The sequence below is a fragment of the Zonotrichia albicollis genome, chromosome 6 (genome assembly GCF_047830755.1).
Source record: "Zonotrichia albicollis isolate bZonAlb1 chromosome 6, bZonAlb1.hap1, whole genome shotgun sequence".
In the NCBI taxonomy this organism is placed as follows: domain Eukaryota; kingdom Metazoa; phylum Chordata; class Aves; order Passeriformes; family Passerellidae; genus Zonotrichia; species Zonotrichia albicollis.
The window spans coordinates 34,073,447-34,091,778 of record NC_133824.1 but is presented as its reverse complement, the minus strand read 5'-3'; the positions used below and the strand labels follow the sequence as shown (position 1 = coordinate 34,091,778).

The window sequence follows — 18,332 nt, the reverse complement described above, 5'->3', positions numbered from 1 at the left end:
GCGGCAGGGAAGCTCCGTGAAGTCGAGTTCCGCAATCACAGATCCCTGCAGGGAATTCCAGCTGGTGTGGAGGAAAAGGAAGAAATCTTGCATTCACTCTCTGCACTCCTTCAGCCCAGTTAGAGATATGGTTGAGGACGGAGTGCGTACTCGATCTGACGGTGGCGTGTAAACAAAGGACCGAGCTGGTGCAATGCCTGGTCGCTCGGGACGGCCAGGCTGGAGGCACAGATCCTCCGCTGGTGTCCAGGAGCGCTGGGCAGTGCCCCCGTGCGTGTCCCCGAGCGCTGCTGTCCCCGAGGGACATGGGGGCAGGGGGGACAGCCGCTGTCAGGGGCCGCCGCCGATTCCCGCAGCTCTCGCCAGGCCAGGCCCGCCCCCGGCAAAGGCGCGGTCAGTGACCCGGGCCCGGGGGCGCGGTGGGAGCGGGGCCGGCCGCTCCACCGCCGGCATTCGGCGGCACCGCTCCCGATGTCTCCGCCCCGCCGGGGCCGGAGCCGGGGGTGTTGCGGGCGAAGCCGTGCCGGGCCGTGCCTGGCAGCGCCGGGCGGGGCGGGGCGGGGCCGCGGTGCCGAGCGCCGTGAGGGGGGGCGCGGCTATGGCGCGGCCGTGGCTCGGCACGGTCCGGCACGGGGTGATGCGGCACGGCACGGCCGGTGCTGCCTCCTCCCGGGCCGGGGCGTGCGGAGGGACGGACGGCAGGAGGCAGGAAAAGAGGCAGGGTGGGAGGGACCCCACGGCGCCGCTCGGAGCCCGGCCCGGCCCCGGGAGAGCGACAAGCGCCTGGCACGGGATAAAGTTATCCCGGAATAAGGCTGCACGCATGTGCGTCACCCCGGATGTGAACATGCCGGCCCGGCTCCCCGCTAGCTCGCTCCGCCTGGCTCCAGCGGATGGGCTGAGCCGTGCCGAGCCGAGCCGTGCCGTGCCGAGCCGTGCCCGAGGCCCTGCAGCCCGGTAGGGGCTGGGGGAGGCCGGGCCGCCCGGGCGCCCTCGAGGGCCGAGGTGCGAAAGGCCCTCCCGGCGGGCCCGGGGCAGGTGCGCAGCCGGGGGCGAGCGGCGGGCGCGACCCCGGGAGCGATGGATTTTCGTGGGAAAAAGTACGAGCGCGGCAGTAACTGGTCTGACCCCGAGGTGGTGGAGCTGCTGCAGCTCTGGGCCGACGAATCGGTGCAGATAGAGCTGGAGAGCTGCTTGCGCAACCAGCACGTCTTCAACCGCATCGCCGAGGTGCTGCGGGAGAAGGGCATCCACCGCACGGGAGACCAGTGCCGGGAGAAGATCAAGAAGATGAAGCTGGAGTACCGGCGGATCAAGGACAATAGCAAGGCCCCGCGGGGCGGGCGGACGTGGAAGTTCTACGAGGTGATGGACCGGGTGCTGACCAGCCGACCGGCCCTGGCCTATGGCTCCCTGAGCGGCAGCATGATGGCTCAGCAGGTGCTGCAGGGCAGCATGGTGGAGAGCTACCACCACCAGTTCACCTCCTCTGCCCTGCCCTTCGGACACTCCCAGCACCCTGAGCTGATGGAAATCAAATGTGAGGAGGTGAACTCTGATGACCACAGCTTGACCCCAGAGCCCCCACAAGCCATGCCTTACCAGCAGGGCTCCCCTGAAGAACAGGAGATGGAGAGAGCCTTCTTGGAGAGGGCCCAAAACGACTCTCCCATCTCCAGGGTGGAGATTCCCATTGAAACCAGTGTTTCACCTTCAGGTAGGGATAGCCTTTTACATTCCAGCATAAGGTTTCTGCCCATTTTCCCAGAAAGAGAAGATTAATTCTGGATAGACACCTGGTTTTCTCAATGACATTTGGATCCTTGCTTTTCCACATCCCAGAAAGCTTTAAAGTAGAAGGCTGATATCTGAATTTATGGTGTTTTCGCCATTCCCAAAATGCAGGTATCTCACTGCAGGTAAATATAATCTAGAATTACTGAGCTAGGTGAAATACTGTGTATGAAATCCAAAGAGCTCCATAAGTTGGGCGAATTAGATTTTGTATATAATGCTGACAGTAAAAAAACTCATTTGCATGCTCCTATGGTATCACTTGAACATAACAAGAGCTGTCTGCTGTCCTCATGCTGAATTGTATCATTACACCCTCTTCTGCCACGGTTGCACTGTAAACTGTCCTTGCTTTGTTTTAAAATAATGTTCCAGATCTTACATTTTAGCCCACTCAACACTGAAGAATACTTGGGAGTAATCATTGCCTGACTTTCTAAGCTATTTGGTGGGACTTGCACAGAAGGTGTTTGTGCAAGTCACTGGCAGAAACCGTGTTTGTTTACAGGTGATGTGTTTCCTGCACTGAAAATGCAGCTGGCATTGCTTAGCTACCAGGAAGGGTATAGTCTGGGAATCCTGGGGATTTCAAACCAGTCTAGGACAGGCTGATGGAAGACCATGAATTGTTGGAGAAGAAGAGATGATAACAAATGTGAGGTTCATGTCTGAGTTCAGGAAGAAGTTGTATGTCCTCTTGGCTGTGCTGCTTACAAAGTTAGCCTAGTGGAGAGAACTGATGATTATTCAGGTTAATGCGGAGACCATGTAAGGGGCTGGGGCCGGCATCGTCATGGTGTGCCCAATGTGTGATGTTAAAAACAAACTTCAAAACTGCTTGCAAACCTCAGGATGTATCTGATAGGTTTTACTTTGTTTATTCTATAAACTCTATGGTAGGTAAAAGGTTGTTCTTATGACAGGCAGGAGAAGGAAGCGAGGCGTGCCCATGCCACTATGCTTGCTGCACTTTTTCTTCGTTGCTTTTGTGTATTCACAGGTTTCAGTGAGCCAAACATGGCAAACTCATCACGGATCCAGAACGTTGTTCCCCGGCCTGGCTTCTCTGCCTTGCATCGGCTGAGAAAGAAGCGGAAAGGGCAGCGCATGAGGGACCCACTGGACGACCTGCTGCTGAAGACTCTGACGTCCCAGCGCGCCATGGAGGAGCGCTTCCTGCAGATGGAAGAGCGCCGCTTCCAGCGAGATCTGGACGTGGAGGAGCGCCGGATGCAGCTGGAGCAGCGCCGCTTTGAACTGGAGAGGGAACATGAGTTTCGCATGTTCAATGTCTTTGCTCAGATGCTCAGCATCCTAAAGCAGAGCCATAGCGGCTCCTCCTCCTCTGTTGCCATGCCTCAGGGTTTGGACTTCAGCCAGGCACTCTCTGAAATTGAGGGAATGGGAGGAAGAGGGAGCAACCTGCAGGAGATGAGGCTTCGGCCGCTTGCCAAGAGGAGGGTTGACCTGCACAGCCTCTGTAACCCCAGTGGCTTCCAGAGAAGCCCCTACCTCTCTGCTCGTGGCAACTTTGCCTGCGCTTTCCAGGGCTCCACTGAGGAAGGGTACAATGCCTATCATGCTGACAAGTATGATGAAGACAAGAACCCCAACGTGAGTAAGAACCTCAAAGTGTTCTCCTGGCTTCCTTGCTAGGAAAAAAAGTTTCTTAGAAGTTTGCTGGCAGATGTGCTAAAAGTGTGGGGGTTTTTTTTGATCTTAGTAATACAAGGTGAATAAAACTGCTTATTTGAGGAAAAGAAATTAAAAGTAGCTTTGTGGATCATCTAGATACCAAGGATGAAGGCTTGTGTTCAGCTCAGGTTTGCACACTCTGATTTTTTAATCAGGGTAGTAATAGCAGTAGCAGACCTTGAAAAATGTAAGCAATCTGCAGGAGGAGAGCTCATGTTGCTCCTTCCACCTCATGACCTCTATTGCCCACTGAGGACTGTCTCTGATTATCTGATTATATCTGATTATTCCACGTGATGGGTGCAGGAAGTAGAACTACTAAGTAGTAGCCTTTTTTTTTTAATTACTGTTAATAACACTCAGCACTTTCTGCCCATTTACACTCAGCTGCTTGGTTTTAAGTAGCTCATCATAGCCCTCTTGTGGCACAAAGGCTGTGTTAATAGTTCATGGCAAACTATTACTGAGTAACAAATATAGTAAATGTAAATAATTTATATGTGGATTACTTTTATTTTGATCCTTCATTCACATACTGAACTAACTTCTTGAAACATTAAAAATATTCTATTACTAGCCCTGACTTAAGTTGCGCTGTGTTGCAGTGTAGAAATACACTGGGAAGTTTTTGTTACAAGGTGTATTATGAGGTACAGGATTCTGCTTCTGCAAACTGTTGTCTGTGTAGGAGGTAGGTTTTTTAAACAAATACCTAAAACTAGACTTGTACTTTAATAACATCAGAAGTGTATAGTTGTTTCAATTTTCTTTCACATAATAAAATTTTATTTACCCAAACTCTTCTAATAATGAGAATGTACTAGTAAATTTGAACTCTTCAGGATCTAATGCCATATTATATATGGCCAAATCATAAACCTGGAACTGTAGGGTCATCTCTCCAGAGGGGAAAATTCAGTATTTTAACTACTTATCATGACTACATGTTTATATGTTTCTTGAGCAAATCAGTAGGGTGGAATAGTAATTAATGGTAAACAAATGCTTTTAAGATAAAGAAACATATCCGAAACCTTGTTTAAAACTGCTGTTGAAGTGTTAACCTTGTTTTTTTCAGAGTTGTTTTAGGGTTTCTTTTTTGAGTTACGTATTATAGTGAGTGAATTCAAGATAAGGTTAAACGTGTTCTGTAAAGAAGTATAAACTATTAGTACATGTTCATTTACAGACAGTTTATTATTATTGACTAAGAAGCCGAGTGCTTGGAATATATATGGAAATGTACACACGTAGATGCATGTCTTGAGTTTTATACGGTGAAGTTTATGAGAACTCTGTTTTGACTTTTCCTTGGTAAGCTTTTTGGAGGCAGTTTAGTGAGGTGATAGCTAAGGTGATGTACTCACATGTTTTATGTGTCTATAAACAATACTGTTTCTATTTCTAGGGTATAATAAACTTTGGCACCAGTGAGAATAAGCTCTGCTTTGACCTGTTGTCCAAGCGGGTAAGTTCTATTCCAAAATAAAGCACTGAATTTGCTGTGCAGTCCCTCTTCAAAGCTTGCACTTTCCTAGAGTTACTGCTGTTACTCAGGTTTCTCTGGTGAAGTTTTTCATTGCGGATTTTAAATTTGGTGGAAGTCACTTTTGAATACAACTACTTGTACATTTATTTATTTTATTTTTCCAGGAGAATAGGAACATGAGTGTTTTTCTCTTCCTCTTCATGATGGGTTTTCCTCTGGGGATGTACTTATTAAGGAAAACTAGATTAAAATAAAATGAATTTTATTTTCCCTTGCTCACAGTGGTTATTTAATACATATATTTCAAAATTACTTTTGAAATCTATTTAATTTTGAATATCTTTACACCTGTCCATTATAAAGTCACACAACTTGGACACCTGGTTCTGAACTCACCTGAAATGTGCAAGTGTGGCAGCAGTGAAATCTCTCAAAATCAGAGTGGGTCAGTGCTACCTGCTGGCTTTGCACCAGGCAGAGAAGTGCAACACATAGCAGAACTGAAAAAGTAGAAAAAGCTGAAAGGAAACAAGAGAACTATGCTGTAGAGGAATGCTTCTAGATTTCCATAAAAATCACTGCCCATGGCAAGCAGCCTTTGAGGTGGGCAGGTAGCACTTTTCCTACCTGTGGTTGTATGGGGGGAGGAAAGGTGCCTCAGGGTTGGACAGTTGGACAGTCTCTGCAGTTTGAAGTTCATGGTTTCTCCCATTGCACCACTTTCCAAACACCTCAAAGTGTTCCCTGTTTTATTTCTCCCTGCTACTCCACTGGCTCGGGGGATGCTGCCCCACCACTCCTCCTTCCAGCTAAAAGAACAGATAAGGCAGAGCTGCTGCCTGCACAGAAAGGTCTTCTAGGCTGTGTAGGTGGTGCCTTCCTTCCTTCCTTCACTGTCCCTTCTCCTTTAAACTAACACCATGTCTGCAGTAAGTAGTGCAGAGGGAGACAGTAGTCAGCTGCATCTTAATTAGCCCTTCTATGAAAGTGAGTTGAGACTTTGTCAGGTACAGTGTTCATGCTTGTGGCAACAAGCAGAACAAAGATGTTGTTGCCAGCTTCTCAGTCCTTGCAGCCTTGAGTAACAGTATGGATTCACTGAAGCTAATGCAGCATCAGCTGAGATTGTAGGCAATTTTTTTTTTTTGCTCTTTGGGATTAAAAATACTTATTGTTGCCACTGAATAATGTATCCAGTTTCTGTTTTCAACTTTGGACCCTTAAATTAGAGAACACTTAACACATTGCTTTTAGGGTTCTCCTCTTATTAATTCAGAGTCATTTTTGGCCAAGTCTGCTGGTATGTTTGGTGTTTCATTCTCTAGATAAGTTTAGGAGAGAGATGTAAGGAAGCACAGTTCTTGAAGCTACATAGACTCCGAGAACATCTACAGCAGAATGAAGGAACTTTTATCCTATACTATCAGGTTGTAATTCTGCATGGGATAAGGACATTGTCTTTAATCTCCAGAGCTTGGCACCAGTTATTAAAATACCTCTAGAAAATGTTATGGTTTTGTTATCAAGTGTGAAACTTTCACACTGCATGTGGAATTTCCCTCCTCCTTTGCACTATCACCTACTTGTGTCACCTCCACCTTTACTTTTTTTAGTGTTAACTCATAGATTTGGTTGCCATTAAATGTTTGGAAGGGGCATTGTATATAATACTTGTTTATTGCCTTTTGTTTATCTAAAATGTTCCCTCAGCCTGTATCAATGCTGTGCTTTCCCTTACAACTTCACAGAACTGGATTATGTGAAACTCTGATATTTAAAACCTTGAAAATATTTAGGTAAAAGCAGTGTGCACACTTTATCTAATTATAAATATTGAGAAGGACCTCCACAGTTCAGGTCAATCTGTCTTTGGGATCAGAATGAGCTTCTTATAAGGAACAAAGTGCCTGCCCTGGGGAATAATTATTAGGAAGATAATTTCAATCTTCTCGTGTATTTTGAAAGCTCCTGTTACACTTCAGCATTTACCAAACTGATCAGAAAAATAAATCTGAAGAATCTGCCATAACTTTGAACTGAGACATAAATGAAAGCTGTAATTCCTTAAAAAATTAATAGATTGAAAGTTAATTAAGGAAAATGCATATCTGACTCCAATTCAAATTACTTTCTAACTCTTTCTGACAGTTTGGACCTGAGCTTTCACAACTGGCACTTATTTTTCCAGCCAAAACCGGTTGTCCTCAAAGCTTGGGCAAAACATTCTTGGTTTTCCTTCATTTGCTGAGAAAGTCTTTTGTAGAAACCTTGGTTATGGGCATCGTATGTTGCCTGTTCTGCATCCTTTTTGTAGATTTCTGTGCAGAGAACTTTTGGCTGCAGTAGCTTAGCAGAAATCTGTAGTTCATACAACCTGAAGGTAACACAGATCAGTTTGCTGGTTCTTGCTTCTCCAAGGTGCATTAATTTTGATGGTCAGTAGATTTCCCAAACCAGTTTTACAACTGAAATTGTGCAAGTGTCTGTGCAGATCTGTGCCTGTGCAAGGATCCTGTCTATCTCCATATTTCCCTTTCCAGTAACTGGGCTTTTAATGATTCTTCTCATTTTTTCCAGCTGACACAGGCTGATATGAATCTGATGGACCCTTCACTGCTTCAGTATCCTGACTGGAAAGGACATCTGTTGTAAGTCAGAACACTTCTCTTTTTGACTACTTGTTTAATAAACACAATGGATGAATACAAACCTTTTCTGCTACATCCTCTAGTTAAAATATTTCTAGGTCACTTAAATAATCTTTTTCTTTGCAAAACTTTACATTAGCTGTCCTATCAGCTCATCCAGTTAAAATCCTTTTATGTGAGAGAAAAGATGCAAATTTTCTAAACCAGAGTTTTAAGAACACTTGGATACATTAACAAATTGGATAACTCCAAACAATTCTTTGAAACATAGTGAACAATTTGGGTTGTTAATCCTTTTCTGTGCCAGATTAAAGCTCATCAGAAATGTATGTGCCATTATAGACATTATCTGCGGCACCTCTGCTGGGTATAAAAATCATGTCTGTTCCAGGGGCCAGAGCTATCCTGTTTTCTAGCTATTTTCACCAGACTGTACTATCCCTGACTTGACTTTCCTAAGATGTGAACCTGGTTTGGAAGCCTATTGGAGAATATTTCAATCAGTATTTGCTTTTGTGTTTTTCAGTTTACGGGAAGAAGTGGCTCGATTTTTGACCTATTACTGCAAGGCCCCTGCACCTCTCAAAGCAGAGAATGTAGGTGACCCTGTGCTGGTTGGTGTCTGTTCTAATGTGTTGCCATTTGTTGGGAAAAAGTTTCAAATTTTGTTTTTTTAAACAAATGATTTGGTAAGAATGCAAGCTGTTATCATGTAAATGAGATTGATTCTGCATTTCAGTAGCTTTTGATGCACACTTCCGCCAGAACACTTCAGGCCTACTGCATATTTGCCTCATGTTTCACTTCTGTGTGCCAGCTCCTCCTGCTGGTACTCTCAATGGGGCTTTACATTTTGATCTCCCTATTTAGCTCAGGGACCTATCTGCCTGTATCCCTCAGCCTTGACAAAGAGTGCCCACTGTTTCAGTTGAGTTCCATGTCATCAAATTCCTCTGTTACCTCAAGACAGAGATTTGTAATTGAACCAGGAGTTAGTTTTAGCCTGTGAAATTTGTGGCAGTGTTGCTAGAAAGACATCAGGACCTGAATCTCTGCAGGACTTGCTGACTTGTGAGAGATACAACCTGGATAAAGGGGCCTATGGAGATCAGGAGCTCCTGTCTGTGCTGAGTGCTGAAGGCAGCAGGAGCTGGTGCAGCCATTGCTTTTCTGGCTGCAGTAATTCAGCAGAACCCCACACTTCCTGTGAACTGAGGTTAACACTGATCAGATTGCTGATCACTTCCTCTTCAAGGCACCAGATTTGTCCTGATACTTGGAATGAAACTCATGGTACCTGTGAGCATTTGTCCAAGACAGTAGTTTCCACTTTTGCACAAATTTGGCAGGACATCAGAACTGCTGTTACCATGAAGAAATGATGATACATTAACTGTTGAAAAGTATTTTGATTTACTAGCATCTCAGAACTACTCCCCAGCCTTTTCACTACTTTAAGCCTATTCTTTTTCTAAATTGCTTATTAGAATGAAAAATAGCACTAGAACAAAGTGTCTATGAAAGAACAGGATTAAAGTTATTCTGGTAGAAGTGGGATTTCAGCAGGAAAATTCTAATGGAGAATTAGGGAGGAAATTTATTTCAGTGATATTGTCAGGGATACTGCTTTATAGTGTTGACTTTCTATGTATGGATTTATCACTAGCATTTCTCTTTCTTCTGTAGGTGATTGTTTTAAATGGTTGTGGCTCTTTATTTTCTGCATTAGCTACAGTCCTTTGTGATCCAGGGGGTAAGTGGATGGTTGGAACATAGTTTTGTTTTGGTTTGGTTTTTTTCTGCTGGGAAATAATGTTACTTTGTTTAAATACTGTTAGACAGTAGTGAAGTAGTGGAATTGGCATTGGCCTGCTGCAAAGTTCTTGTTTCCTGCAAAGTTGTGCTGTGAAATTCTTTATTTCTGTGGTCTGCAGATGTCATGCACACACACTTGGTGCCTGCCCTGTCTGCCTTCACTGTTTTTGTGGTACACTTTTTTAGCTTGCCAGACTAGACATGGGCTATACTTATAGTGTATATGAGTATGTATATATATATATGAGGCTATATCTGGGCACTTGCAGAAGATTAAAGAATTAATTAATGTAAACATAAAGTGAAGAAAGAGGCAGTAGAATTGCAGTGTTTCCAAGGGACACAGCTGTAAAAATGCTTTCATGTTTAGCTAAAGCACATTAGGAGAGAAGACTGTGACCTGTTGGTAACTAACTTTGTTTTCTTGGTTCCAGAAGCTATACTGATTGCTACTCCCTGTTATGGTGGTATTATCCAGAGTATCTTCCTCTATGGTAATGTCAAGCTGGTGTATGTCTATTTAGACAGTAAGGTAAGATCTGGGAGAAGAGAATAACAACCTCTGCAGTTAAACTGGAAAGCTGAGCTTTGGGAATGTGTGCAAGCAGTTCTCAGAACAAGGGTACACCACAGCCCGTGGACATTTACACAGTTTATTGCTGGGAAAATGGACACATGGTTTACAAGAAAGTCACTTGAGACCATGAATCTGGATTCCGGTTTTGTAGTTTTCTTGTATCTTACTCCCAATAAAAGTCCTTGAAAGGAAAAAAATTACCATTTTGAACCTTGGAGAGAGAAGTTATCCTACGTGTCCTGGGACTGAAGGTGGTCCCAGGGTGCAAGAGCAGATGGAGATCTTGCATTGCTTTAGTTATTCAAGGATAGCAAGAAAATTCTGGTTTTGGCCAGCCTGTGATGGACTTTACTTTGATTTTACTTATTGATTTATTTATTCTCTCTGTATATAGGAGGATAAGAAGATGGTTGCTAGGTCATTATTGTTGGGAATTTATTTTCTTTCAGGGAACGTTTGTCAGTGGATTGGCCCAAGGCAGTCTCTATTGAAACAACTTTGCCTTTTCAATCTTTTCTGTGTCTTTCAGATTACTGGAACAAGTACTCGACCCTTTCAGCTTACAGTGGAAAAACTGGAAAAAGCCTTGCAGGATGCCTGGGCAGAGGTGAGTTTAGCTGAGCTTCACATTACCAGCTAAGTTTACAATATATTGGAGATGTCACATCCCACACGTGGCCTAAAGATCAAAGCATTTTCAAAACCTCGCACCTGGCTTTCTGGTTGTCCTTGTAGACCATCTGAGATGATGGCTTGTGAACTCAGGGGCACTTCTAGGGGGAATGTCTCAGTGTTGTGTCTGTCCAGTTTTGGTCACAGCACAAAAGGATAAACCAGACAATTCACAAAGCACTGGAACCTATTCATATAACCAAAAATAATGTACTTGGGCATGCACTAAAATTTGGGACTACCCAGGATTTCCCCTCAGAAAGGCAGCTGAGTTACCTGAAAACTGTTTGCTCTACACAGCAGGGCAGATGAATACACTAAGAATGCCGAAAATTTTTGCAGGAGAGCGCTCTAGAGAATAAAATGCAAGTGAATATCACTTTTCTGAAGAGTTAGTCTGTAAGTTTGGCATTGTCCTAAATCCCATATATGTTAAGCTGCATCTTTGAGTTACCAGCTCTGACATCTCCAGCCAAGTGTGCTTTAGATGAGTACACTTTGCATTCACCTAACTCAAATTCTCATCTTTCTTGCCACTTTCATGGGCAGTCTTCAGTAATTTATTATTTCCCAATTACTAATGAAACTCAGAAAAAGTACTTCCATACTGAGAAAATGTGAGACCATCTTTGTCATTAATTGGTTGACCAGATGGCAACCAATTACTTGGTAGTGGCAATTCCCTCTTTTCAAAATCATAGATTAATTCTATAATATTTTGCTCATTTCACTTTGCAAATGAATTAATTGATAACAAAAAAAAAATTTCTTATTTGTGGCTGAAAGTTTTCTCATACATATTTAACTTTGAGGTGAAAAGTCATAGTGGAAGCTTCAGGGGAATCCTGTGTCACACTCAAGTGAGGGACTGCTCAAGTAGAGGGACTGAAAATTTATCCCATGGTAGGCACTCTCTTAATACTATGGTATTTGTATTCTGCAGGGTGTCACTGTAAGGGCCTTAATTCTTTTGAATCCCCAAAATCCTCTTGGGGACATCTACTCCTTGTCAGAGCTACGGGATTACCTGGAATTTGCTAAAAGGTATGTCACTTTGGAAAGCTGAGATATCCTGAGTCAGATACAGCTTTCACACTCTGATGGACTACTTGCTGTCCCTGAATTTATCTGTGAATATCTTTTAAGTCTGTTCTTCATACACATTGGTGGACTTAGGAAAGGAGAGGGGAATGCTGGGATCATGGACCCTGCAGTCATCTGGGCTGGCAAGGCAGCTTGTATCGAGGAATGCAAGTTTTATTTTTCAGTGATCTGAGGAAACACTATGGCACTGGGCTTCCCTGGTAGAAAGCTGTGTTCTTTTCCTCCCAGTTTCTCAGTACCTGTAAAGACAAAGAAGTGTATGAATATGGTTTCATCGTGGATCATAATACTGTTTGAGATTCGGATTCTATGAGATGCTGAGTGGATGGAATTAATTTTCACATAGGATCTTTGTCTTGTTACATGGTTACAGTGGGTGACAAGTGGATATACCTCAAATCATTTCAATGTACACAAAGTAGATCTAAATTGAGAAAAGTTTCTTTAGTTCTGCAAAATTTGGCATCCCCTCTTCTTTGTATAAAGCAAGTATTTGGAGGTCTGAATTTATCTCTATTAAACCAGAAGCAGCCTTCTTTTGTAATTTCCATTTTCTCCTTTTGCAGACATGAATTGCATGTGATAGTAGATGAGATCTACATGCTGTCAGTTTTTGATGAATCAGCCACGTTTCACAGTGTCCTAGGCATGGACAGGTAAAAGCAGCTCCTACTTCCCTGGCCATCTTCCAGTGACAGTTCAACATGATGCCTTGCTGAGAACTTGTGACTGGAAGTTAAGTCATGAGCTAGTAAATTCTGAATCCACCTTACATTGATTTATGCCCTTTTTTCTTTTTCAGTAATTACTGAATGGCAAATGCATGTTGTCAAGTACAATCTAGCAAGTAAAAAATGGTAGCTAGCTTTTCATTGTGGTATACTTCTCAATGTGTGCATCAGTATTTGGTTATGACAGTCCCCAAAACAGAAAACAGATTTTTCTTTTGTTGAAGATGATGCTCTTCTTCCTACCTAAACATCTTTTTCCCATGTTTCTGTTGATGCTTGTAAACACTTTCAATTGGTGTTTACTTCCTTATTTTCTATAGAGTAGTCCCAGATCACAGTAGTATTACAGACTGGATAATGGCTTTTATTAGGTATTGTTTTAATGAGATGAAGAACTTTAAAAATATTTTTTAAAACATGGTGTGTTGTTGAGTTGTTTGGTTTTTTTTTTTTAATTTTTAGTCTTCACCAGTGCTGCTAGCTATCTTTTTGTGCTCAGTTGCAAGGAAAGTAAATATACTTGGTTAAGTGTTAGCTCAGTCTTGCTGGGCTTAGATGTAAAGGAACATCACTTTTGATTCTTGACAAAATACATTGGCAGAAGCCTGATTTCTAGCATTAAATGTATGAACTTCAGGAAATCTGCATGTAAAATGTAGCACTTGTAAGCATCTGTGTCTTTGAAATATTTGAAAACTGTGTCTAAAGCTACTTCCAAGGGGTTCCTAGCTTCTAAAGTTAGGTCACATTTGAATTTTCCCTGCTTGACTGCTGTTTAGTGGTGCACTGTCTGTCATTGTGTAATGCTGCCTCTCTGTTTCTGCAATGCTGCACTGGTGATCCAAAAGCTTCAGCACCTATGACACTAACTGCCCATCTGCATCCTTCTACATACAGATTGCCTGATCCACAGCGGACTCATGTGATGTGGGGCATAACCAAGGTGAGTGCTGGTTGTTATCATGCTCTGCCTTTGTGGCTGCTGTTCCTCATGCTGGAAAGATCAAGTTAGTAGTAATAGGATCCCAGTTGTTCTGTGTAATAAAGTAGTCTCTCTGTGCCTTCTGCAGGATTTTGCTGTTTCTGGGATTCGTTTTGGTACTTTATATACAGAGAACCAAGATGTTGTTAATGCAGTGGCTTCTTTGTGTTATTTCCATGGGGTTTGTGGACCTGTCCAGCACAAGGTTGCACAGCTGCTTAGAGACAGAGGTGAGTCAGTAGCTCCATGTACAATCTTCTGCCATTCTGTGTGTCTTAGTACTTGGAAGATCTCCCCTTCCCTTACGTTCCCTAGTGGTCTCCTCTTTGTACACCTTAATTGACAGTCTTCCATTACCCTGAAGCTGCCCATGCAACACAAGGCTGACAGCTCTGCAGAAAAGCACCGTTTATGCAGAGCTTCTGATCAGCAGAGTTAGAGGAGCAGCTTGGAGGAAGCATGGTAGCTATTTATACAGAAATTGCAAGAGTTACCTAGAACCAGATGAGCAGAAACAAAGAATACAGGCTTGTAGGACAAGGGAAATGGAAATGGGCTTCATACTCTGCCCAGGGTGAAATGCTAACAGTCCATGATGACTAAGAACTATAAATGTAGGGAAACTTCCTCAGGAAGGTCAGGGAGATACACTTCTGCACAGACATGAAACTGCAAAATACTTCTTGGCTGTCCTTTTATTATTTGAGGAAACAGAAAACAAAAGAAGGAGGTAAAGTGTGAAGCAGAAAAAGACTACTGGGCGTTTTCAAAGCTTCAACAGATCTGAATGCTTCCTCAGTTTGTGATTCTTTTCTTTATCTTCTTCTTCTTCTGGTCAGACTGGATCAACCAGGTGTACCTGAGGGCCAACCATGCCCGCCTAAAAGCTGCCCACACGTACGTGACAGATGAGCTGAAGACACTCGGGGTTCCTTTTCTCAACCGCAACGCAGGCTTCTTTGTCTGGATGGACTTCAGAAAGGTTGGTACTTTTGGGAAGTGAGGCTTCTTCTGGGGTGAGGGCAGGCATGTAGTGCAACTGCATCTAGAGGAAGAGTTAATATTGTGACAAGCATTTTGTTTCAACAAATCTGTCGTCTGATGAGGAGAGGGAAGTACTGCCAGGTGTTTCAGTCTGATCTTTTCCTTTTGTCAATCTGTGAACTTCCGTCCTTGCAGGAATCTTACTGCTCTCAAGCCACTTCCCTCCCCATTTCTTCCTTTGTATCACAACTGATGTACTTCAGAGGTAAAAGGTGTCTCCCTTGGCCTTTGCAGACTTTATGGGAATCACAAATTCATGAGGATCTCAGTGATGTAGTCTATATGGTACTAACCTCTGGTCCTTCTGACGACTCTCCTAGTACCTTAAGACAGGCACATTTGAGGAGGAGTTGCTGCTCTGGAAGCGTTTTCTGGATAATAAGGTCCTCCTGTCCTGTGGAAAAGCCTTTGAATGCAGTGAACCTGGATGGTTCCGCATCATCTTTTCTGACAAGACCCACCGGCTGCAGTTAGGTGAGTAATGTTCTTTTCCCTCCCACCACAATTTCTGCAGCACTATTCCCATCTCTTCTCAATCCTAAACTTAGGCTATTATTATCCTCTTGTCTTCTCTGGTTTTTTCTCCCTTACTCCATTATCCTTTCCTGGATCTGATGGATTTGGAGATGCTTGTGGCTTAAATAAATCCACCAGTGTTTGTCCTCCTTGTTCCACTGCAGGCATGCAACGGATACGCAAGGTTTTGGAAGAGCGTGAGCAAGAGTTACTGGCTGAGGAGAAGGAGCAGCCTTGTCAGTCAGATCAGGACGGCAAAGCAGATAGCACAGATGAAGTCATTTTTGTATCCCGCCACCAGGACTCTCTCTGTGCCAGTAGCTCCAGCCTTGGTGACCTCATTGGCCTCCTGCAGCAACAGATGCGTTCATCTGACTGGCTACAGAAAAACACAGCTGAGCAGTTTGCCCAGGAAAAGCCAGAGATCTATGATGTGTTCAGCAAACTGGTGGGGAAGCAATAGGGGTCAGTGTGCCTCCAGGGGCTTTCCTGAACACTAACTGACCCCTAACAACTCAGTAGTGACTTCCAGCAAATAATATATTTTCTGTATAGCAAGAAAATTACTTTGTAGGCCCCCTCCTCTCCCCTCTGTTTAAGATCTCTGATTTGTACTATATACTTGTGTTTCCTTGGATTGGGGTGAGGGTAGGGAAGGGGGGGTGTCTTGTTTGTGTGCTGCTCTCTGTTCTGCAGCATCATTGTATTTTATATTTAATTAATTTCTAATGAATATGCTCTTAACTCTCTTATAAGGTCCTGTGGTATAATTTTTTATTCTTCTTCACACTTTCCAAAAACAGATTCCAGATTAAGTTATGTGAGGTGGGGGCCAGCTGTCTCAAAGAGGTGTTTTTGGGAGATAGAATCTAGTGTCAGCCCTAACTTAGCCCTAGCTAAGGGTAAATAAACATGTGCATAGATTCATCTTCATGACTGAGGCTCTTAGGACCACAGTCATCTAGACTGAGTTCTGTAAATCATTTTGTTTGGAGTTGGTTTCCAGTTTGACCTCAGATCAGACAGTATCCACTACCCTTGACTGGTGAAATGCCTGGTTTTGTTTCTATTCTTCTTTTTTTGTATTCCTATAAATAAAATGCACTAATTGGCCTCTTGGCAAAATGTCCAGAAAAGAGCTACAAATGGAGAGGCAATAGAAAGTAGATGTTGTTTTTGCATTTTTCTATTCCTGGAAGTCCATCCCTTGTGGTTAACAACAACATATATTGGCAAAAGAGTGCAAAGAATGCTTCTGCCTATGCTAGGTGTACCTGCAGGTACAGCTGCTTCTGTCACCTACCACAGGCATCCAAGGATGCACCTTCCACCATTATCACAATATTGAATGCAATTTTTCCTGTGTTTCTCAGTTTGCAGGGTAATTTTTTTTTTACTAAATGGTATTCTTCTGTCTCCTCCTCTTTCCCATTTTAAGAAACTGTTTTCTGTATGCTGGTGATAGAGTATTTCAACTGGAAGGCCTCTTTCACAGATAAAAAACTATTTAACTTCTGGTACTATAAAATTTAGGTATCCTAAAGGAATTGGAGCTTGTTTTTCTGCATACATATTAATCAAGAGTTGAAGGAAAAATGAATAGAAGTGCATAATTTTCCTCCTCATAGATTTTGGCAGATGGGCATGAGTGACAAAAGCACATCTGCATCATAAACCAAATTACCAAAGCATAGGCAATTAATGCAACCACAGTTTGCTGTGTGGTGATGGCAGAGAACTGCTTGGACAGGGGAAGGAAAGTCTGAGCAGTGGCTGAAGAGAAGATGGTGCTGCTTGTGACTGCCCCCCTCAGCACTGAGACCAGGCTGGTGAGGTGACAGGTAAGATCAGTGTAAGGGACAGTTATAAACAGAGTATTTGCTAACTAGTTTGGCATTTGTCCATGGACAATATTTCCAAGTCCACAAAGAAAGCTATAACAGAAGACAGATGTCGTTAATGGAATGGGAAGTGCGATGTACAGCCAAATCACAAATGGACTTCCTGGTTTTCCCCCCTTATTTATGTACCCCAAGAAGGACATGAGCAACAAAACTTTAGGAATTGAGCTGTTTGAAATCAAGAACAAGGTAAGACATTAGTTAACGTGATATTTTAGGGAATCCCTGTAGCAAATTCAACCCATTAATTACTCCTCATTTTCTTTTGTTCTAGTCATTTTTTCTGTTGGAGTATATGAATATACAAAAGTAACAATTTATATAATATTTTTCACCCATATATATTTACTGCTCAGGAAGCAGGTTTATTGTACTGTTTCTGTGTGGATTCAGCTAGTAAAGCACACCTCTGCAGGAAAGAGGGTATGATGTGCTTTCAGAATCCTCACAGCTATTACAGTATGGCTGACAGTCACATCTGAGCTTGCTGTAACTCAACAGAACACACACATAGAGTATTTTCTATGTTATTTTGAATTTTAACACCTGCCTTAGGATCTGTCCACTGAGGAATGTTAGTTTGGTCACAGAAAATATAAATATAACTGGAAAAGAGGCAAGAAAGAAACATGGTCATGAGACTGCTGTTGGAAAAAAAATGGGGTTTTTTGATTGTGCAAACCCCATAAATTTTGTAAATGGCCTTAACTGGTTTACAAAAAGTGGTAAACATGTAGAAAGTCCTGTGCATATGTATATAGAAACTAAATCAATTCCTATTTGCTCTAAGATTTGCTCTAAGATTACCCCTAGAGGAAAAACACAGGTTCTGCCTGTACAAATTGTTTGTTCTTTCTGCTGCCTTCATGTTAGATGTTTTCTCTACTTGATGTATCTCATAGTTCTCATTAATGGCCTTTTCTTTTTCTTTGTGGCAAACCTCTACTGACAAAAAACATCGCAAAAAGATTAAGGATTCTTCCATGCTGTCCCTGCCCTCACTTTTTTTTTTTTACCTGTTTGTCAAGTGATAGCCAAAGAGAGCAGCACTTCAAATGTAGCCAGTCAGATCTATGTTTTTAAAACTTCTGCATTTCATCTAAAACAAGAAATGCCATCAAAATGAGTATAACACTGTGCCTTCATTGCTTGTATTCATTGTAATCATACAAGGTGATAAAATCCACTTTGTATACAATATTTACATTCCAGTTATCATTCATTTTAGCCCAGAAAGGATGCTAGATGGTTTCAAGGTCCTTGCCATGTTCCAGTCACTCTCTCTGTCCCCCTCCTTCTCTGTCCCCCTCCTTTGCCCCCTTGCCCATTCTGTCTCTCTTCTCCAGGGAAGTATTCAATACTTT

General features: G+C 43.0%; 1 protein-coding gene across 2 annotated transcripts; it reads left to right on the top strand.

The window, feature by feature from the left end:
* The first annotated feature begins 597 nt into the window (after window positions 1-597).
* Window positions 598-16,233, top strand: LOC102062458 (1-aminocyclopropane-1-carboxylate synthase-like protein 1). 2 transcript variants are annotated; one of them, XM_005480132.4, is made up of 15 exons: window positions 598-1,717; window positions 2,795-3,408; window positions 4,898-4,957; window positions 7,556-7,626; window positions 8,153-8,222; window positions 9,313-9,379; window positions 9,876-9,973; window positions 10,548-10,625; window positions 11,634-11,734; window positions 12,361-12,450; window positions 13,423-13,468; window positions 13,596-13,737; window positions 14,347-14,489; window positions 14,872-15,025; window positions 15,232-16,233. In XM_005480132.4, exons 1-15 carry the CDS (start codon window positions 1,081-1,083, stop codon window positions 15,528-15,530), a joined length of 2,670 nt encoding a protein of 889 aa, XP_005480189.1. In that variant the 5' UTR covers window positions 598-1,080; the 3' UTR covers window positions 15,531-16,233. The 2 variants fall into 2 exon arrangements, with proteins under 2 accessions (XP_005480189.1, XP_026650676.1); XM_026794875.2 differs by lacking the exon at window positions 598-1,717 and adding an exon at window positions 1,739-1,919.
* Window positions 16,234-18,332: the final 2,099 nt, after the last annotated feature.